Genomic DNA, 23279 nt, shown 5'->3' with positions numbered 1-23279 from the left:
TAGGCCTGTGCATTTGTTTTTTCTTTCTTTTTTTCTTTTTTTTCTTTTGAGACAAGGTCTTGCTATATAATTCAGGCTGCCCATAAACTCACTACATATCTCAGGCTGTCTCCAACTTGCGGCAGTCCTCCTGTCTCAGCTTCCCGAGTACTGGGATTACAGACTTGGGTCTCCACGCCTGCTCACCCGTGTGCTTTGTGCGGGTTTGAAGAAGTAGATGCTACAGAGAAGTAGGACTGAACAGTACCGCACTGGAGGGACCAGGCTGGGCCCACTGGCTCAGATTACTCTGTGTCCCATGGACTCAGGAAAACGGTAACTCTCCAACACAACCTGCTCAGGGGAAGTGGAGGAAGCCCTGCCTCAGTTTCATGACCTCCTTCATGGGAAAAGGGTAGGAAATCAGAGACACCCCACCCTCCTGCTTCTGCTAATTTCTCAGATCCCTTCAGCTTGGAATATTTCAAAGCAGCACATCTTGAACTACATCAATGGAAAAAGCTCACCAATTCGAACTACTAGTTCAAAATGCACAATAATTTTCTTCAATTTTATGCATTAAAAACTTACTCTTCTTGTGATACTTTTCAGTAATAAGTTCATTCATTCTTCTTTTATAATAACCACATAATACTTTGAGAATTTAGCTTCTAAAAACTGTCTCAATATAAATTAGGTAACGCAGACTACTTGTTTTGTTTACAAATTCTCCTGCTTTCCATGACGTCAGACTAGTAATATATATATTACAATACACAGTTTATTATAAAGTTTTTAGAAATTGAGTGCCTTCATAAATAAAATATACTCTTTTGAAAGTTAGAATATGCCATCAAGTGAAAGTTTCTGAAATATGCCACAAACCAAAATATTAATTATTGTACTAATACTGTTGGAATTAAGTGGTACTAGTCCTGAAGTACTGATTAAAAAACAAATCGGGGGGCTGGGATGTAGCTCAGTGGTACAGCGTAATCTCCAGCACCCAAAAAATAATAGTAAATAATCCTAAAGGAGCAAAATAGGGCCAAAATTCTATGTTATCAATACTGTGTAAATAGAGGCTGTCACTCCATTTCAATGCCTGACACAGTCAGGACTCAATAATTCATACATATGTATTGGTTTACTGACTGGATACTGTACAAAGCATTCCATGTGTATTAAAATATTTAGATTTCTTATAAACATGCATAAAACTATAACCAGAGGCAACAGTACAACACACACATAAGAGATCAAAAGGAGGAATATATCTCAAACATGCACTAATAAAAGAAAACATTCTGACTTTTAATGTTCTATTAAGATACGTTATGTATATGTACCAGCTCCCCCACAATAAATACAATTATACACTGTAAACGTATGTCAATAAAAATAAAAATTAAGACATCTTTTAAAAAGTAAAGATCTGTTTTACCCTGCTGGTTATAAGAACAAAAATAAAGTTGTTTCCCTTACCCAATCAATCAACCAATCAAAGTAAAAAAAAAAAAAAAAAAACAGTGATTGCATGAGGGAAATTGAATTCTGGCCTCAGTGCATCTTTTGTAACGTTTTGTTGAAATTTTTAGACAAGTGGAAATATTTTTATTACTATTTTTTAATTACAGAAGTTAAAAGTAACAGTACCTAATATATCTGGACTCAAGACAGGACATACAGGGGCAGTGGTCAAACAAACCTACACTCTTGATTTGATATTCACATCAAAGCTGGTGAGATTTCACATTCCTCGGCACACAATGGATCTTTCATCAGTATTGGAAAATGCCTTTGTGAGACTATCAGCAAAGAATGGATGGGATTCTCAATGTTACAAGCACTCACTGAAGAATTTAAAAAGAATGAATGAATAAGTAGAAATGTTTCTGATGACAGTGATATTTATATTACAAAAAATATTTAAATCTAACATTTTCTCCAGAATAGTCAGAAACAATGGATTAAGTTTGTCAGCTGTGGACCTCAGCTCTAAATGACTTGTCTTCTCCTTGGCCAACTGGAGATTTCACATCTTACGTGACTTATACACACTGTCTGTTTGCTTGCATTTTGTTTACATATACTTTGCTCTATCCTGTCCCAAGAATTACATTTTAAGGCGACCCCAAAGAAGTATATATTTTAACAAGATAAGTACATTCAATATAAGGAAAATGGGACTAGGAGAGACTAAAACTGGGAAATAAGATGAAACTATGAGGAAAGTACACAAGAAGAATGACATTATGTCCTATATTGTAAATTGAAATATGTTATAAACTAAATTCTAAGCTTGCAGACAACTAATTCTTCCTTTTGTCTTTTTGAGGTGGGTTTTCCTATGCAGTTCAAGCTGTCCATCTTATACTCTAATCTATTATTATCTCCATGAGTTCAAGGATCTCCATGAGTTCAAGGATAGCCTGAACTGCATAGTAAAACCATGTTTCACAAAAGAAAGAGAAAAAAAAGCCCCCAGAGAGTAAGATGGCAGCATAGAAGCCAGCAGCAAATCACAGGATCACCAGGACCTGGAAAACAATTTAGCAAGAGAAAGAGAAGAAGAGCTCTGTAGCTCTTCTAGAACAGAAGAAGAGCTTCGTTTCTCAAGAAAAAACTTCAGGAAGGAAAAAAATCACAGAGAAACTGAGGGAAATAAAGAGAAAACACAAAGTAAGCTCAGAGAGGGTCAGAAGTCCCAGGAAAAGCCCATGTTATTGTAAGCTATAAATACAGTGTGGGGTTTTACACTAAAAGTAACTTCTTTCCCTTGGATGCCTGGCTTGGGAGAAGAAATCTACTGCAACACCTGCCATATTTAGGAGGGATATAACTGGAAGCCATTTTGAGAAAAAGTTTATTGTTTAAGACTGAACTAGTCCTGGAAGCAGAATTCATAGAACATCTACACTTCATGGTTTCTTGGGCCACCGTACCACAGTGGCTGGGTTGCACACAGCCACAAGAGACAGCTCCAAAGAGGGACAGGGCTACTTACAAACCTGGGAAATGTACCAGCAGAGACCTCAGGCAGCAGAAGACACAATGGTTAATAGCACTACCCTCTGTGGTGAAAAGCCATGTGGTTCTCCCAGTAGGCTTGGTCTGAAAGTGCCAAGATAGAGTTCCGTAAACTTCTGCCTCCCCTTGATACCTACTTCCATCACAGAACTCATGATCTGTTTGCTTTCCCCAAATACCAAAGGTGACACTTGGACATCTGCCATGTCCCAGGGTATACAGACAGAGGGGCCTCTGGAACAAGTTGCTTCACAAGCCCACAGTCCACAAAGCCAGTTGGGAAGAGAAGTGGCTCAAGATACATAGAAGAGCAACAACAAACATGAAAGGCACTTAAAGTGAATAGAACCCTGAGGCAGACAACATACCAATGACAGGCTCTACCCTGTGGGAAAGGTGGGACAGGACTCAGCATTCAGACAACAAAAAGTAGCTGTGGAGACATAATGGGCCCCAGCTGTGACTCACCATCCCTCCCCTATATGTGGTGGATTCTAATATCTGGTGACCCGGGAAAGAAACTACCCACCCAAACATCTCAACATGGAGGATTTTGGGGGACTCCTCTCTTTTTCTTCGTTGTTTGTTCATTTTTTCTTTCTTTCTGGTCTTTGCTTTATTCTTTTTTCATATTTTTGTTGTGCATATGTCTATGCGTGTCTCTTACCTGATTCTATTACTTTTTATCCTTTCATTAGATTTTTATCTCACTTTTCTCTCCTCTTCATCTTCCTTCTTTCTCAAATTTTACTTTTCTTTGCCAGGTGTGGTGGCACACACCTGTAATCCTAGCACTTGGGAGGCTACAGCAGGTGGATTGTCACAAGTTCAAGGCCTACCTGGCCTACCTGGTGAATTTTATGGACAGCCTGAACTATATAGCGAGACCCTGTCCCAAAAAAACCCAAACAAACAAACTTATTTTTCCCTTTCCTCACCTGGTTTTTTATCATTACTATTAACTATTATTAATTTTTAGCTATTTAGCTTACTCTATGCAAGTATTGTTTGTTTCTTTTCTATTGTTAATGGTAGTATAGTTGTTGCCTTTAGTAAATTGCTACTGTGTGTCGATACCTGGTTTGCTTTTAGTCTAAATTATTATTGCTGATCTCTTTTGTATTTTTTTTATTTTAAAGAGAATAGAAAAAAAGAACAATAGCAAAATACCCACATCACAGACAAAAACAAAACAAAGCAAAAACATTAAAAATGATACAGGGTTTCAAAACAAAATGATAGGAATTAACAGTGGTTGTTATATTACATATTGTTATCTTCAGCAAAGTTGCTCAGATTACCCGAGGTAAGAATGCAAGACTGATCAAACCATGAAAGAAAATTTTAAAAATAATTTTAAAAAAAAATTAGAGATGATACAGATGATACTAAACAAGATGGTAAAAATTCACCAGTGGTTATTATATTATATACTGTTGTCTTCAAATCAGTTGCTCAGATTACCAGATATAAGCCTGCAAAACTGGTCAAAATAAAAAAAAATTAAGCATTAACTGTTCCTTTCAATAAACCACCACACATCAGCAGTACAGTATCCCACCTATCCTTCTATATACATTTACATATATATTTTGCCTTCCTTCTTTCTTTTTCTTCTTTCCCTCACCCCAGTTGTTCCTTTGAGCAATTTCTTTCCCTTTCATATTTATGGTATGTTTTGATTTTATTTACTCTTTCAAGTTCTTACACTAGGGAGACAATATGATGTTTACACATCTGGGTCCACTTTAGTTCACTTATGAGGATGGTATCTAGTTGCACCCATTTACCTATAAAAGCCTCGAGTTTACCTTTTTTATAGCTGAGTAATACTCCACTGTATAAAAACATCACATCTTTTTTATCCATTCCTCAGTGGATGGGCATTTGGGGTGTTTCCAAGATTTAGCTATGACAAATTGCACTGTCATAAACATGGATGCACATATATTGCTGTGGTATGATGTTTTTAATTCTTCTGGGAAAATACCCAGAAGGGGAACAGCTGGGTTAAGTGGGACTTCTACTCCTAGTTTTGCGAGGAATCTCCAAATTGATTTCCACAGTGGTTTCACCAATCTACACTCCCACCAGCAGTGGAGAAGGGTTCCTTTCTCCCCACAGCCTCTCCAGCATTTGTTATTGGTTGATTTCTTAATAATAACCATTCTTTCTGGGGTGAGATGGAATCTCAGTGTTGTTTTAATTTGCATTTCTCAAATGACCAGTGATGTTGAACATTTTGTCATATATTTATTTGTCGTTAGTATTTCTTCATCTGAGAAGTGTGTATTTATCTCAGATGCCCATTTTTGGATTGGGTCTTTGAATTTTGGGGGCCTGATTTTTTTTAATTCTTTATATATTCTAGATAGAAGTCCCTCTTTTGTATTGTTAAGGATAGTATTGGTTTTGCTTTTAGTTGTTTTTTACTGAATGCCAGTACCTGGTTTGTCTTTGGGTTGTCAACATTACTCAGTCTTATTTTCTCCTCTTTGAGTGGTGTGGGGAACTAAGCCCTCAAAGGAAGGCTGGACACTGACGTGACCCTAAAATAAAAGTGAAAGAGATACCCGTCCCAAGAGAGGCAGAAATCTAAACACAGAAACATAAGAACTATGAAAAAACAGGCAACACAACTCTTCCAAATTTTCATAATTCATCAGTAACTGAATCTAAAGACATCCAAGTGGGTGAACTGCAAGACAAATAATTCAAAAGACGCATTTGTAAAATAATTAATGATTTCAAAGATGATACAAATAAACAACTAGGTGATTTAAGGAAGACAATGCAAGACAGGAAGGAGGAACTCAACAAAAAGAGATTCGAAAGAAGAACCAAACAGAAATGTTGGAAATAAAAAGCAGAGGTCAAATAAAACAACTTAACAGAAAGCCTCACCAATACAGGACATAGCAGAAGATAGAATTCCAGGGCTTAAAAATAAGGTTGAGAACTACCACATGCAGACACTGAGAAAAATAAACAAAAACCATGAACAAAACATTCAAGAACTCTGGGACATAACTAAAAGACAAAACTTACAAATTTTTGAAGCAGAAGAGAGTGATAAAAATTCAGACGAAGCATGTAGACTTCTTTCTTTCTTTTATTACTTTCTCTTGCCTAATTGCTGTAGCTAAAATTTCAAGAGCTATATTGAATAGGAATGATGAGAGCAGAAATCCTAGCTTCATTCCTGATTTTAGATGAAATGCTTTCAATTTGTGCCCATTCAGAATAACTTTGGCTGTGGGTTTACTGTATATGGCTACCAGTAGATTGATGAGTGATCCCTGAATACCTAGTTTCTTCAGAGCTTTTCTCATGACAGGATATTAAATTTTTTCAAAGACTTTCTCTGTGTCTTTCTTTCTTGCTCACTATTCTAGTCTTCACCACTTTCCTCAAGCCCTATTTCAGTTTAGTATGTTGCATCTAATTTTACTGACACCCCTTGTCTTGGTTACTTTTTTCTCACTGCTGGAACAAAATACCCGATGCCCAGAATTAAGCCAGGAAAGGTTTATTTAGCTCACAGTTTGTGGAGGTTTCAGTCTACATGCAGCTGGCTCTAAGGCAGAGTGGTACATGGCAGAGGGCAACAATTCATGGTGGTGGAAAACAGCAAAAGCAACAGGAGCAAAAATGGAGGAGCAGCAAGCAGCCTCTTTCCCTCCCTTATACTGTATGCAGGCTACTCGCCCCAGGGTGGGTTTGGCACTCCTACCCACAATCCCAGCATGGGACCATGAATTGATCATAAACTCTAGAAGCCTGCCCCATGACTACATGAGGCTTTGGAGGGACATCTAGACACAAACCACAATATGCCTAGACTTGCAATTTATATTATAGTAAAACTAATTGTGGGTCCCTAAATATACCTCGATTTCTTTCCACATACAGTTGATTCCCTCTGCCTAGAATACCCTCCTACAACCTGCCCAATTACTTATTCTTGTGCAATGCAGACTCCTTCTCCTACCAGTATTCTGCACCTTCCTCTAGGTACAGAACTGATCATGCTGCATTATAATTGGTCACTGTTTCCAAACAAGACTATAAGCTCCTTAGAGGACAAGGAACTTTTTTTTTTTAAGTTTTTTTTTTTTTTTAATCCCAAACACCTAATGAATGTTAACTAACTGCACACCGACAGAATGAATTATTCATACTAAAGTATAATGCCTTGGGCCCAACATTAGGTACAAGAAATGAATATAGAGGAGATAAATTTATAAAAACCTTAACTAAGATGCATGTAATTGTTTTACTAGTAGCATCAATACTAAATTTTAGATTCACGAGCCAAATGAAATGTTCTTATGTAAAATATGCTCAACAGAAATCTTTTACTGGAAAGATAACCAAACAGCTCCATGTGTGATAAGCCCAAATGAATAATGAATGAAGGCAATACAATCAACAGCACATAAGATGTCATTCTAGCTCACAACTAGTCTGAATGATGATCAAACCCTATGAAAACACTGATGTTCACAAAATATTCATCACAAAATCCTAATAGCACAAAAGAAAAACTTACCAACAATGAAATCAGATCCTCACTACAACCTGCCTTCAGCTCCACTTGTGCTTTTGAATAAGCCATTTCTAATCTGCACACAGGCAATACAGTAAGTGGGAAAGTACGTTACAAAAGGTCACAGACAACACGATGTTCTTTACGGGAAGTGAAGATTACAAAGACATAATATATGTTTCGGGAGAATATAAGGAAATAATAAACCCCAACTTCACAACGTTGGTTAATTTAAACAGAAGAAGGCCAAGATATTATGAAGAAGACAATATAGTTTATATTAGCATCACATCTTGGTCCTTGACTCTGAAACTTGTAGAATTTTGTACTCAATGTATTTTGATGCAAAAATTCTGCCCTCGTACTCATGGCTTGGAGAGTATCAACACACTGTGCAGAACTTCCCAGTTTGGTACTCAGTTTTCCATACTCATCAGAACGACTGGAACCAATCATCAGTGAGCGCCACTACCCTACCCAAATTCTAGCTGTCGTCTCCCTTGGGAAATTCCTAGGTTATTACAGTATTCTTAAACATGTGCATAAACACAGGGAGAAGGGTCTGAAAAGAGGATAAAAGAGAAAGAAGACGGAAAAAGGAAGCTAAAAGTGGGCCATGCATGGCCCAAGGATGAGAGTGTAGGGTAAGCCGAGGATTACCGAACCTGACATGAGCTGACAGGAGGCGACACCCAACCTGTAATCTCTCAATCAAACTTGAAAGTCACTCACACGTTGTGGGTTATTTTACATGCAATTCCTTGAAACTTTCAACTCCAGTACCAACAAATGGTCTCTACTGCGTGGAGTCTAACACCATCCCAAATAGGTTTTCCGCTCAGAGTAACAGCTGAAAAGGGAGGAGGGGAGTAGAACAAAGGCAAATGTAGCTGGCTCAGGGACCGGCTCTCTGGGGCGGATGACAACTCCCACAGCCTCTGCACAGGCAACTGCTGACTGCTACTCATTCAATACTTACTAAGTTTCAGCCTCATGTCAAATGTCATGATGAGTACTCGGATCCTTCAGACTTATGACTAATACTTGAGTCCAGTCCATCACCTTTCAGAAAGCCCCAGAACTGACGCACTCCTCTGGTCCAAAAGTCAAGGTAACTTTTCAGGCACTCTGTTTAATCCTTATTCACACAAGCAAACACCAAAGCAACTAACTCATAAAGTGAAGTTACAGGTTGGCGGGCACAGTGGCACACACCTCTCGTCACTCAGGAGGCTGAGGCAGGAGGACTGCTGCAAGTTCAAAGCCAGCCTGGGCTATGTAGGGAGCTCAAGGCCAGTCTGAACTACACAGCAAGACCGTATCTCAAAAAAAAAAAAAAAAAAAAAAAAAAGATGTTATACATACTGGCTTCAAAAATTAAAAGACATCAAGCCTCTATGACAAAAATGAAAACATCACTTCTTCAGCCAATAAGATATCGAGTGAGGGTGCTGTCCGTTTTACCTGCAATCTCTAAAAGTGGGGGGATGTGGTCTCCATCCGCCAGCTTCACGAAGCCAACCTGATTTCCGAAGGTGTCAGTCCCTTGGAAGGGTAACGTCAGCTGCCGGCCCTGGAGGACATCTTCTACCGACGGCTTCAACTGCAAAAGTGCATCCACACCGCTGGCAGGAAACAACAGCGTGTTCATTAACATATCAAGCCAGAGCACATGCAGAACCAAATAAGGAAAAAACTAACCCCTTTGAGAGGCAAAAATACCTTCTAGAGGTAACCCATATGATTAAAGCTAATATTGGTTTTTAAATAAAAACCACAGAAATGAGCTGGGCGTGATGGCACACACCTGTAATCCCAGCACTGAGAAGGCTGAGGCAGGAGGATCATTGCAAGCTCGAGGATAGCCTGGGCTACAAAGTGAGCTTAAGGCCAGCCTGAACTGTATAGCAAGACCCTGTCTCAAAGAAACAAAGAAACAAAAAAACAAAAAAACAAAAAACCACAGAAATGAATTAAATCTTTATGTAGTTATAATTAAAGTTATAGGTAATTCTAATTAAAAATATAAAAGTAAGTACAATGGAATAGTTCATGAATAAATTTCTACAAAGTAAATACGGTATACACAATTCAAAAAGTTACTGATATATTTCCCTAAAAACAGTACCTATGAAAGTTTATATTTGTCTATGTGGAAAGCTCTAAATTTTTTATAAAACTACTAATACACAGTACTTACTATTTGCAAGGCATGCTATGAAAACTCAATCCACATTACCTCTTAAAATATGGTTTTTCTCTACAATAAGATAATACACTGTACTTGGATTCAATAAAATATAAGCTTAATTATATTTCCCAACTGAAGGTACATGCTTGGTATAGTTATTTAGCCTATGTTTAATTAGGTGTACCCTGTGTTTTCAAGTCTTTATGATTTTTATTAAAATAAATGTTTACCATATTTTTTTTCTTATTTTTTTTGTTTTGTTTTGTTTTTTCTTCTGGTACCAGGAATCGAACTCATGACCTTGCACTTGCCAGGCAGGCACTGTGCTGCTGAACTAAACCCCCAACCCCCTTTACCGTATTATTGATTAGACACTAAAAGATTTTGAATATTTTGAAAAGGAGGATCAATTATTTTCACCTTGAGAATTTTGGTTTAAGTAGTTTATTATGTGAAAAATAGTAAACTCTCACTAGAGGGCAGCAGTTACTTACAAAAGAAATAGGCACACATGCAGTATGGAAGGGGCTTTCAAACACCCTTTTAATCAACCCTCATTAATTTAGCTGCTGAAGCGAACACGGCCATCATTAATTTCAATTATCCTGATCAATGATTTGTTCACAGCAGAATGTGTGAAACAAAAACAGTACCTTCCTATGTCTTTTACATCTCTAAATTAGTCTTGCTGTAATAACTGATTTCCTGACTTTCTTATTCTGTCTCGCCTCCCTGCTATGACGTAAGACAGCATGGTATTTCATATCAGCCTTGCACATTTGGTAACATTTGTTAATAATGTAAACACATCATCCCTATACATCCTCATACTAAATCCGACCTCACCTAATGTACTTTTGGTCATTTAAAAGGACAGAGTAGACACCCTTCTAACTCAGTGTTGTCTCCCATGTTAGTTAAAACATGAGATAACAGGACAACTGCTCCAGGCTCTTCTGTTGTAAACTGGGGAATTTAAGACGTTCATTTCAAAGGAAAACTATGCCCAAGCAGGTGCAAGAGAGGCCAAGACTTTTCAGAAAGAGTAAATGCCATATGTTGTTTTTCTTTAAAGAAATACAAGCTGGGCATGGTGGTGCACACCTGTAGTCCTAGCACCAAGAGGCTGAGGCAGAAGGATCGCCATGAGTTCAAGGTCAGCCAGGACTACTTAGTGAGTTCAAGGCCAGCCTGTACTACATAGCAAAACCCTGTGTCAAAACGAACAAACAAACAAACAAACAAACAAACAAAAACAGAATTACAAGACTGGTCTATAGGAAGACTTCTTTACAGTAAAATTTTTTAAAAAGTATATTCATATATAAACAGAATTCTAAAGCTGGAGCTCAGAACCAAAGCTTATATTTCAAATTAAGATAGGACAGCTATATTATCAAATCACCTGCTGGATTTGGCCTCCTGCATTTCTATTTGGGGCGGGTTGTTTGTTTTATTGGGGGAAGGTTTGAAAGAGGGTCTTGCTACTTAGTTTAGGCCAGCCTTGAACTCACTATATAGTTCAAGCAGATCTTTCCCTTATAATAATCCTGCTGCCCCAGCCTCCTGAGTGCTGGGACATACCACACCTGGTACGTATTTCTCCTTCCTTTATCTATACTGTGGAAACATAAATGTCCTTGGGTAATATTCACCTGAATGAGTTCCTGATTTTAAAAAAATAGTCTCTGCATATTCCATATCCAATCCATTAGCCAATACTTTATTAAATACTAACATATCATACTATGCTTTCAAAAGGAAGAAAAAATGCAAAACAATCGCGATAACGTCCATATCACACAGATAGCATCAAAGATTAGAGACTTTTAAAAATCCTCCATATAAACAATGTCTTCCCTGCAAACAATTGACTTTACTCCACTTAGGTGTTCACACTAAGGCCACACTTTGAATCTCAGCGCCACTTAAGAGCTGACACCTCAGCCCCTCTGGCATGGGGCGGACCTCTTCTCATCAGTTGAAAGTCTTAAGAGAAAAGACTGAGGTCCCTGGAGAAAGAAGGAATTCTACCTCAAGACTGCCTTTGGACTTGAGACTGCAACACTCAGCCAATCCCTTCGATAATTCTCAGTACACAAGAGAGACACGCCCACTGGAGAGTGAGACAGCCCCCTACTGGCGCTGCCTAGAGAACCCCACAAACATGATTCTCACACACCCAGGGGCTCCTCCTTCCCGCTCGGCCATTCACTTTCTGGGTCACATCTCCCATGGTTTCTCTTCTCTTGGGAACATCTGTTTTTCCTTCTGGTTGGCAAGGTGACCAGTCAAAGTGATTCTCTGCACAAGTGCTATCTACCTGAATGAATCAAAGTCTCTGCTCCTCTCTCCCCTGGAAGGGTGTCCAAATTGCTGCTGGGAGGACAGCTTCAGGCAGAACAGAAGTCCAATCTCTACAGACATAGCTATGACAATCCCATGTAGCTGGATATTCTGAGTTATCAATTTATTTTGTCTTCTCTCTTTTATTTTTCCTTTTCTTCACCCTCACCTAATCCAGTCCTTGTTCTTTATTCCTAAGAAGGACATATATGTCAAGAAATAAAACAGAAGTCCCCTGCAGTCATTCTGGCCTTGGCTTTCCAAAGAGCTGAAGCTTGGGTTTCATCAGCAGGCTGTACAGACGTAATGGAGGAGGGGGACTGGTAGTGCCCCAGAGAACTGGGGGAAGAGCGAGGTTTGTCACCCCAGGATGGAAAGCGGCGATGGGCAACTGCCATTTCACCCTTCGCACCCAAGGGTGGCACACAGGGACTGTACGAATACATGAGGCGAAATGGAAGCTGTCCACCCCCCCAGTAAAATGGCAGCTCTGACGGCTACATTATCAAGTACCCATCACCTAGCAGGGCCTACACTAAGAGCTCGACATGGGCTGGTAGTATGATTTTCTCCATCGACTAAGACAGCCAGTGAATTATCCAAACCAAGCAACTAAGGAAAGGTGGTGAAGCCACTGTCCCAGAAGCTTTGCCTCGAATCCCAGCTGACACTGCAGAATCAAACTCCAGAGTGCTTACGTAACGCATAAGGACAAACCAGCCACGTAACCAAGGGCTGCCACTTGATAGTAACAGAGTGAAAAAGTCTGTCAGAAAAATAGTTAGGTACACTAATCCTCTGTATTATTAATTGAAGTAAGAATATTTCTTTCATATTTCAATGACTTTGAGTTCTACTGTGTTTAACACACTGGAGTAATAATTTGAAAAATGACATTCAAGGAAGTTGCATTACTCACATGTTCACTTCATCTGCATTTAACAGCTGCATCACTAGCAAGGTAACGTGGAAGGAGCCATCACCAACCATGGCTTTAGCCAGGCGCTGATCTTGCTCTATTATCGTGCTTTGCAGAGTCTTAATTCCGCCTGTAATCTAATCACATGTACAAAAAATAGAGATGGGTCAGCATGAATTTTGTAGAGCAAATTGTAAAGCAAGAAGGAAAACAATGCCAGGTGTGGTGAGGCTCCCTGAGAGTTCACGGCCAGCCTGGACTACACAGCAAGACCGTGTCTCAAGGAGGAAAAAAGGGAGGAAGGGAGAAAGAAAAGAAAGAGACAGATAGACAGACAACCACCAAAATCAGAACAATTCCAAGGTTCTGCAACCATACTAATGCTAACTGTCAACTTGTTCCCACATGTGCGCGATACCTGACTTCGAGGACTTTTCCACGATGTGCTCCACTTTTGTGTCTTCAGTTGCCCTGTGGTGGCAGTCTCCATGTCCCAAATTCACTTAAAACATTTACCTTTCATGGTGATTTTCACTCTGGCAAAGAGGCGGAAGTCGCACGGTGCCATAGCCAGTGAATGAGGCGGACGAGGACACGCCCTAACGTTTCTAAGAGCTTGGCTTTCTGCTGGATGACACACAGCAGCAGCAGCGCTGTTTTGGTCACATCTCGTAACGACACCCACAAAAGAGGACTTCCAGAACTGCTTCAGAAAGCGGCAAGAACAATGGGATGAGTGTGTTCAAAGTAAGAGGGAGTATTTTCTTTTTCTTTTTTTTTTTGGTATGGGGAATCAAACTCAGGACCTTGCACTTGCCAGGCAGGCGCTTGTGCCACTGAGCTATATCTCTGGCCCAAAAGAAGGAGTATTTTCAAGGGGATGACTGCCAATGTATTTTATAGTGTAATAAAAGTTTTTATTCCAACACTCATTATATGTTTTTGGGGGGCTGGGGATTTAGCTCAGCGGCACAGCGCCTGCCTGGCAAGCGCAAGATCGTGAGTTCGATTCCCAGTACTAGTAAAAAAACCAAAAAAAAAAAAAAAAAAAAAGACGCTGAGACAGGTTGCAAACTCAAGGCTAGTCTGGGCTGTATAATGAAGCCGTATCTTAAGAAACTCTAACAAATAATAAACAAATCATTGTGTCCTCAATGCATTCTAATTAAAGAATGTCCTTCTATATTTTTATCACCTGTTACGGCTTGTGTCTAGATATCCCTTCAAAGCCTCATGTAGTCATGGGGCTTTTCAGAGGTGGACAGATCTAGACTGTGTGAGGTTGGGATTGATTTACAATACAGTGCTAGGATTAACTGTGCTAGGCTTAAGTGTGTGAGGGTGGTCCACCCTAAGCACACGTAACCCAGATACAATACAAGGAACAGAAAGGGGCTTGTTGCTTGCTGCTTGTTGCTTTTGCTGTCTTCTGCCTGCCGTGAACTGTTTCTCTTCTGCGATGCCCCTCTGCCATGTCACCCTGGAACCAGCCAATTATGGACCGAAACCTCTACAAACGATGAGTCACATAAACCTTTTCTCCTTTAACTTCGGGTGTTGGGTATTTTGTCTCAGCAATGAGGAAAGTAACTAAGACATCCACCCTTGTAAAAACTGGGAAAAGTTGCAAAATGTTTATCCGTCTAAGAGGACTGGGCCCAGTACCCTTATTCTGTGGACTGGTTCACTAGCTGAGTAGCTCAATGGCCATGCATCTTTTAAGAAATCTGTCTTCATATTGTAGAGTGTGACTCACTAACTATGATCTTTTCTAAGGAAAAAAAAAAAGGCATTATGCTTGATCGCTGGTTAGGATTTTTTTTTTTTTTTCTAAGAAAACAGCTTTATTCTTGCCACAGGAAGGTCCAACCAGCAGGGAGCATTCCATTTCTGTTAGAAGTTTATCCCCAAGCAAAGGAGTCTGAGGAACTATTCGTCACAGCCCTAAGATTTTTCAGGATAGCGATGACCTCAGTAAGAATGACTGCTGGCATCTTGCTGATACGTGAGGTCAGGAATAACCACAGATACAGAAGTGAAAGCGTGCCAAATGCAAATGTGAGAAAATCACTACAGTTTGCATCCAGGTGAAACACTTCATCTGCCTACTCCTTTCAGGAATGTTTCCTCCCTTCTCCACTTCCGGTTAGATCCAATTCTCAGCAACTTCTAAATGTGAGTGCACCAGAGAGTAGTCTGTATTTAAAACAGCAAACTCAGAAAAAGCAGAGGAAAAGGGACACGTAAAAGCCCCGCAAAAGCACAAGGACTAAGAGAGAAGAGAAAAAAGAGAGGGCCTGGCGGTAGAAGCAGAATTCATAAAAAAAGAGATAAGAGAAAACTCAATCATGAGCACTGCGGTCTGTTTTACCCTGAACAATGTTCTCATTATCTGCAGAATGAGACTGAGCAAATCATGAGATGCGGTCCTAGGATCTGACTTCCCGTAACAGTCTCTCTCCTTTCACAAAAACTTGAATCAAGTTCCTCGGAGTCCTCTGCGTGATTATGCCTGACCTTTGGCTTCTGTGTCACTGCAGAAGCCTTTCTGAGTAAGAAGCTTGTGACGTCCACTTAGTGAAGAGCCCCCGCCCTTGCTATGTAGCACCTTCAATATCACTGTGGTTTGCCTTCAGCAATAGCCTACGCAAGGCAGTTTAGCCCTCAACCCTCCATGTTTTCTCTTAGTCATTTTCTATCCGCTGACTCCAACCCTACCCCTCAGTATAAACTCCCCTTTCTGGAGGAGTGAGAGTTGTGCCCAATCCCTCCCCTCCACAGCAAGGCCCTATGACAAGAATGGCTCTAGCTGCATGGCCCCCACGAATAATGAATAAGGTCTGCCTTACCACCTTTAACAGAATAATTTTCTTTATCACCACATGTTTTTACAATGAATTCACACCAGGTTTGGTGGCACAACAACCTGCAATCACAACACTCTAGAGGCTGAGGCAGTAGGGTTGCAAGTCTGAATCTAGCCTGGGCAACTTAGTGACTCAGGAGGACCCTGTCTCAAAAAGATATCTAAAAGGGCTGGGCATATAGTTCAGTGTGAAGGCCCCAAGCTTAATCCCCAGTACTATAATCGATCAATAAATTCACATCACCTAAAATAACTCCAGGATTCTCTATTCCTTATAATCTGAAAGAGACTAACAGGTGAAATGGTGTTTTCCCAAGAGGAAGCAGTAAAGCCAAATTAAAATGGAGATAGGGTGCGAAAAATCCCTGAGCAAACAAAATGGATAAGGCCTTAGATTTTGCAACAAAGTTAAATATAGCTTTAATCTTGCTTAAACTGAAAGGATAAGCAAAATTTGAGTCTTGTAATTATTTCTGCTTATGTCGGACAGAAACACAGGTTACTTTCGGCCAATCGCAAACAGCTAGCTGATACATGATCATGTGACCAGGGGTATTGTAAGAAGGTAAACCCAAACAGGTGATTTTTGTTACTGCAACCAATGAAAACCCACTAGGAAATTTAGAATCCTCACAGGAACCTGTAGCCCTGGACTTCCAGTGGTGTATCAGTTTATACCTAAGATATCAGGACCCTACAAGCACAGAAATGGATGACACCAGCAGGACAGACGGGACAAGCCTGAGGAAAGTACCGACAGCCTCAAGGGAGGGCCCTAAAGATGCCAGAAAAGCAGCTGAGAACCTCTCCGAAGATCCGCCTTTGTCTTCCCACAAAAGACTGAATGGTCTATTATTGCACCATGTAAACAGAAAGAAGATGACTCAGTTTCTCATTACAGGGCTAGATTAGAAATCTCACTTGTTAAACACGCTCGGTTTAAACACAGCAGGGAGCCCTTATTTCTTACTGGAACTGAAACAGCCCTGGAGGGCTTAGTTATTAATGGGCTCTGGGATCAGAGGGTGGTGACCTGATTTAAAAGAAAAAAAAGTTAAATGAGGCACGAGGATCACATACTCAAGCCCAGCCTGGCAACTTAGCAAGACCCTGTCTCAAAATGTTAAAAAATAAAATAAAAAGGGCTGGGAGTGTAACTCAGTGCAAAGGGCCTGGGTCCAAACCCAGTACTGCAAAATAATAATAATAATAGTAATAATAATAATGATAAGTAAAGATTGGATGAAAAGACACTGATATGTTCACCACAGCTGAACAATTTCAGAGACCCTTAGAACCAGAAAAAGACCAAATGTCGAAAGGAGAGAATCCAAATGCTCGTGTCTTCACAGCTCCAAAAACTACAGGGACAGTGATCAGAGGACTTCTTTGTACATCTTATAACTCAACAGCAAGAGGTCCAAACAAAGATGTGCTGTACCTCAGGGCCACTGTCACCGCTGTGAAGTTACACCACAAGGAGATAAAGACTGCCCACTCTTGTGCATGTCTTCTTGTGCGCCTACTCATTTTGATACTCTACCCCCCACAAGATCAAATTCCCAGTGACCTGACTATAGAGATAAAGACCAGTACTGACGTGGCCTACCATTGGATCAGCAATGCAAACTTTCTAAAAGCAACAGCAGTGGCAGCTAAAGTGTCAGAAACCTAATCTAGCCTCATGTTAAAGAGTAAATGTTACAAAAAGTTCCATATGCAGTCAAAAACTTACTAACTTGTCAACCTACAGGTAGCTAAAACTTAAGACTTTCCAAACCAGAAGTAGCGGTGCATGCCCATGAGTCCAGCACTAAGGAGGCTGAGGAAGAAAGATCATGAGTGCAAGTCTAGCCTGCGCTACACAGCAAGTTCAAAGTTAGCCTGGTCTACACAGTGTGACCCTGTGTCAAAAAAAAAAGTTTGAAATAATTTAAAAATTGAGCCTTTCCTACAGAAGTCACAAAATAGACTGCTTTCCCAAACTAATGGAATAAGGCTCTCTTTGTACCCGATTCTCTGACAGAGATTTGTTTTTGTTCTGTATTAACACAATGTTATGGTTTGTGTCTGAACGTCCCCCCAAAGTCTCATGCAGTCATGGGGCAGGCTTCTAGAGTTATGATAGATTCATGGTCCATGTTGGAATTATGGATGTGAGTGCTACACTTGCCCTGGGGCGGGGAGTTTGCATATAATGTATGGGAGGGAAAGAGGCTTGCTCTTCCAGCTGCTGCTCCTCCATTTTGCTCTTGTTGTTTTTGCTGTCTTCCACCGCCATGAATGGTTGCCCTGTGCCCTGTGCCACTCTGCCCTGGAGCCAACCAAGTATGGACTGAAACCTCCACAAACTGTGAGGTAAATAAACCTTTCCTTCCTTAATTCTGGGTGTCAGGTATTTTGTCTCAGTAATGAAAAAAAAGTAAGCAAGACAGAAAATGTTCAAACTCACACTTTCATTTTTGTTGGGAACTTTTACTACCGAAAATGAACATCCTTGAAAGTCTACTGTTCAAAGTTTGGCCACTCTCACTGACCAGAGCCATTGCTGGTGATGCAGTCAATCTAGAAGAATGAGAAAAGCCACAGCTACGGACAGAACCTGCCCCTCTATGCACCTGGAAGAACACTGCAGGAAACCAGCTTCACAAAAAAGGTTAGTACCCTTCCCTTGGCAGGCTTGTTGATACATAAGATTAACTGATTCGGTACTGGGAAGGAACAACAGAGGTAAAAAGGTAGGCTATACCAATGATGGCGAACCTTGTAGAGTTTTCAAAGATAACGAACAGCCGGCTGTGGCACGCTGGCCATAGGTTCATCACCACTGGTCCACACTGTTGATTTCACTGCTGATAATTATCTCTACATTCAGCAAACCTTAACAGAACTGGCCTAAGCTAGATAGTGTTCCAGATTCCTTCAGTAACTAGGCTGGCCTGACTCATTTTATAGAGATGGGACCCCTGACATGTAATGACACACATATAAACTCAGAGCATGACCAGGATTCCCTGGACTGTATCATCGGAAGACTCACTGAAAGTAGACATGGGCTGAATGGAAACTAATGGAAAATGGAATTGTTCTATATTTATTATAAAGTGAATGACTAGATCAATACAGAGTATATTTGGAAAGGAAACCGATCTCCTTAACTGATGAGGACAAGAGTTACTTCTATCAAATACACAGAATCTTTTGCCTCTTCCAACTTAAACCATAGCCACTGAACCCGGCCCTGGACAGATGCAGATATGTCAAATCATAGCCTGATTTTAAAGTCTCTTCAAGACCAGTCACCCTCGCCTCCAAAAAGCAAAGGAGTCTGAGAAAAGGGTAAACTGATAAATGTGAGAAAAGTTGAAGGAGGCACCTACAGGAGAAGATTCAGGACAGGGAAAGAGAAGTGGCAGAAAACAAGAGTAGGGGAAAAGGCCAAGAGGCACGCAAAGTTTGTTTCTGAGTGGGGACAAGGAGAAGGGCACCCGCGTGGGTACTGACCTAGGACACGGGACATCCATAAGAAAGAAACACTCAAACTGGATCTTTAGTCTTACTGGGTACCATGTGCTATGTGTCCTCCGAAGCCCTCGTGTCACACAGCTGTCCCCACAGAGGCAGTGCTGAGCAGCAGGGCCTCCCCGAGGTGCACAGGTTCTGGAGCCCTGCGAAGGGACTGACGCCAGGACTGCAGGAGCGGCCTCCTTACGGAAGGGTGGGCTTGGCCTTCCCTCGTTCTCTCTCTTGCTTTCCAGGCCCCCGCCAAAGGAGGACACGGCAGAGACTCACAGATACCGGCCCCTCTACCTCAGGGCTCCCAGCCTCCAGATTTGAGACAATAAATTTCTGTTCTCTGTGATTTCCCAGTTCCAGCTACTCTGTTCTCACCACACAAAGCAGACCAAGACCCAGTGTAACGGGACACACCGGCACTTTTTTATAAAGCCTGTGTGGCACAAGTCCACATTACTTCACAATGATTTGAAATCTTTAGTGTTAGAGTTTTCTCCAAATGCAGCAAAGTGCAGAGCCCAGCTTGTAAGAATAATGCAGAAGCTCAAGTGGACCAAGGCACATACAGCCTAGGGCTGGGTATACCACCAGCGACTCAACAATGTCAGATGTCAAAATAATTTAATTTTATCTTCAAATCTTAGTGGACACCACGGTTATACTGATTTATCATGAAAAGTGGCTTAGGGTGAGAACTTTGTTCTATACTACAGACTGAGATAAATTAAGGGTGCTGGATTTGGGTCCAAACTCCTGGTTTTAATCCCACAGCTGCCAGAGATGTGGCCCCCTATAAGTCACCTATGCTCATTTGGCCTTAGTTTCTTCAGCTGTAATAAAATTTGCATTGCATACTTACAGGGCTGTATTAAAGATTGTATCAGAAAAGATCCATCAAAGTACTTTGCGAGTTCTACGATCAGTGGTTCTCTATCAGGGCTATGTTGCAGAACACATTTTGTAAAACATACAGGAATGCTGGGTTGTGAAAATGGGGAGGGGACTAGGTTCTACTTGCATCTAGTGTGTAGAATATATATATCTTCACCAAAATGTAGTCATTGTCCTAAGCTCACACAGCAGTTACATGCAAATTTAGGACAATGCTCAAAATTCCACTGATTTGTATATTCAGTATCTCAGCGTAGTATCTTACATGGTAAAATAGTTTAAAACCATTAATATCTTTGAATTATCCAGGCACCTGTAAAATTACAAATTAAAAACTGTCATATTTTGAAAACTAGTATCTTGACGAAGTCATTTTAACACTTACAATGGAGGTTTAACCTCAAACCTATAAAAAAATTGTAAAGTTAATCTAATTAAGCAATATATTTCTAACTGTGCTTTGATGTTTCAGATTAATTTATATATTGCTTGATACCATCCAGAGGCTTTTAAAATTAATTTTATTCCTAATTATATTGTTAAAAAGAAAAAACAAGAAAACACTTCAGAGCCCTCACTATAGGTCATTTTTTAAAAGTACCAATGTTTGGTTGATTAGCTTTGTATGTCTATATGTGTTTTCATGAGAAACTACATTGAAGATATCAATATGTAATACAATAAGCATTGTTAATTCCCTACCACTCTGTTTGTAACTCTGTAATGTCTGTACTGATCCTTTGCTATTTTGTAAAATGTTGTCGGTCTGTTAGTATTTTCCTCCTTTTATTTCTAAAATTAAAAAAAAATATATATATATTAACCACTGTTAACCTATTATTTTGTTTTGACATTGTGCACTATTTTTTTGCCATTTTTTTTCTTTTTTCTCTTTAAAATAAAATTTAAAAAAAAATTAAAAAAAAATAAAAGTACCAATGTCATCAAAAGCCAAAAGAAACTCAGTTTTATAGTCATTGTTTAAAAGTCTACAATGCTATTAAAGCTTATCTGTCACAAATAATTCCTAGCCATTAGCAGTACTGCACAAAGCACAGTTTAAAAATATAGTACTATAAAGTCAAATGTAAATATGGCATCAAAAGAAACTTCTTAAAACAAAAATCTTACTGAAATCTTTAATATTTCATTCATTGAGTAGTTACTTTGAATTAACAGAATAAAAACAGACACTATCTGCTAAACATTACCACTAAGCAATGCTCTACATGCCTAAAAATAATGCAATTTGAAAATTCATTGTCTATCTTTTGAATTTTCTAACTGACTCAAAGGACATATGAATTCAAAACAATGCACTAAAGTCAGTGTGCTTCTGGCTGAAAAAGATGAACTGCATCCTAGTACACAGTTTTGACCTCATCTTTTGACACTGGTTTGGAAATTTTTCCAAGCATGTGTGTGTATGTGTCCTAAATTTTTTGTCTTATTAAGAGTCACCATATCAGCATGCTGCCTGAGGGGTGTATAGCACTTTCCTCACAGACATGAGGCCCTGGGTTCAATTCCCAAGACCACAAAAAATAATAATAGTTTTTAAAATGCTACCTACCTTCTCTTCAAAGCAGAACACTCATCTTTCTTGCCTGTCCACACCATTCAAAGGATTTAAAAACTAATCATATAACAATAACTGGAATAAAATTTTTAGAAATCATCCACAAATAGAAGAATGTTCTAAATAAAATAACTATGATATCAAATCCTTTTTACTACTTCATTTTCCAGAGAATTGCCCTAATCTCCCATATTTTCATAACACCAGCAACTTTCATAGTACCAAAAGGATGTAACGCAGAATTAAATCCTTTTAAAAGCCCTGAAAAAAATCTTTTCCACTAGCAAGTTTAAAAACTTTTTAAAAAATTAATATGCTCCTAGTTTCATCAGCTTCTGATTATTCCTTCATGTTTTCAATATTGATTTGCCTTATTCAGCGATAGTGAACATTCTACCACGCATGCGTGCCGCAGCAGGCTATTTGTGTTACTGAAAGCTCCAAAAGGTTCGCCCTAATGCCTCACACTGTCATCTACTGTTGTCTAGATTGTGACTGGCCCCCAACAGCCTATGTGTGTCAAAGGCTTGTTGCTAGGGTGACGGCACTCTTGTAAGATGGTGGAGCCTTTCAGAGGTGGACCAGAGTGAGACCCATAGGGGATGCTGTAAAGGGGACCCTCGAAGGGGATTGTGGGACCTCAGCCCAGTGCCTTGCTCTTCCTGACTTTAGTTTCCTGGCTGTAACATGAGCCACCTTGCTCCGCCATGTTTTCCCACCACAAGGCTGCTTCGCCCCAGCCCCAAAGGAAAGGGGTCAATCAGCTGCAGACTGGAACTTCCAAAACTGTAGCCACGATTAAACTTTCCTACATATGTTAGTTATCTTGGGTATTTTGTTACAGTTTAAAAAGCTGATTAAGACATTACCTCACATAAGAAAGCATATAAAACCATATGAGTCGCATATTAACAATAAAACAATTCTAGTCATTTAAGAAACATGCAAGGGGGCGAGGATATATGTCAGTGGACTCTAGCCTAACTGGCAAGCATGAAGTCCCAAGTTCGATTACCCAGTACCAAAAAAAAGGAAAGAAAGAAACATTTAAGATTACTATGCCCTCATCAAGTTTCTCCTTTTATCTTTAATGTGAACACATTAAAACACATACTTGTATGTATTTCTGAAATTTTTATGTAGTTATTCTAATACATTTCCCAGTTCTAATTCTTAAAAACAGGAAGTCAAGATTTTCCATCATTGCAGAATTCCATCATTACAGGATTCTAAACTTTTAAGAACGTGTTTGTATGCAAAGACCTGTGTAATTCAGAATGTTTTTTTCTTTAAAACTAGATGCCAACAAGCAGGGGCCAAAAGTAGAGCAACTCATTGTAAAAGTACTGGCTTCCAACAGCTTGTACACGGGTCCCTCAACTGGAATCTGGAATAGAGTCTTCCACTGGAACA

General features: G+C 39.8%; 1 protein-coding gene across 1 annotated transcript in view; it reads right to left on the bottom strand.

Moving 5' to 3' along the window:
* Akap7 (A kinase (PRKA) anchor protein 7) overlaps nt 1-23279 on the bottom strand; it is a gene marked incomplete in the record, with an annotated part of 118829 nt that overhangs the window by 80283 nt on the left and 15267 nt on the right. The window contains 2 exon segments of the mRNA XM_013516678.1: nt 9023-9183; nt 13015-13151. Coding sequence (XP_013372132.1) covers nt 9023-9183; nt 13015-13151 — 298 coding nt within the window.

This window comes from Chinchilla lanigera, unplaced genomic scaffold (assembly GCF_000276665.1).
Source record: "Chinchilla lanigera isolate Chin_1 unplaced genomic scaffold, ChiLan1.0 scaffold00035, whole genome shotgun sequence".
Classification (NCBI taxonomy): Eukaryota; Metazoa; Chordata; class Mammalia; order Rodentia; family Chinchillidae; genus Chinchilla; species Chinchilla lanigera.
The sequence above is the reverse complement of the archived record's forward strand: the minus strand, read 5'-3'. Positions and strand labels throughout refer to the sequence as shown.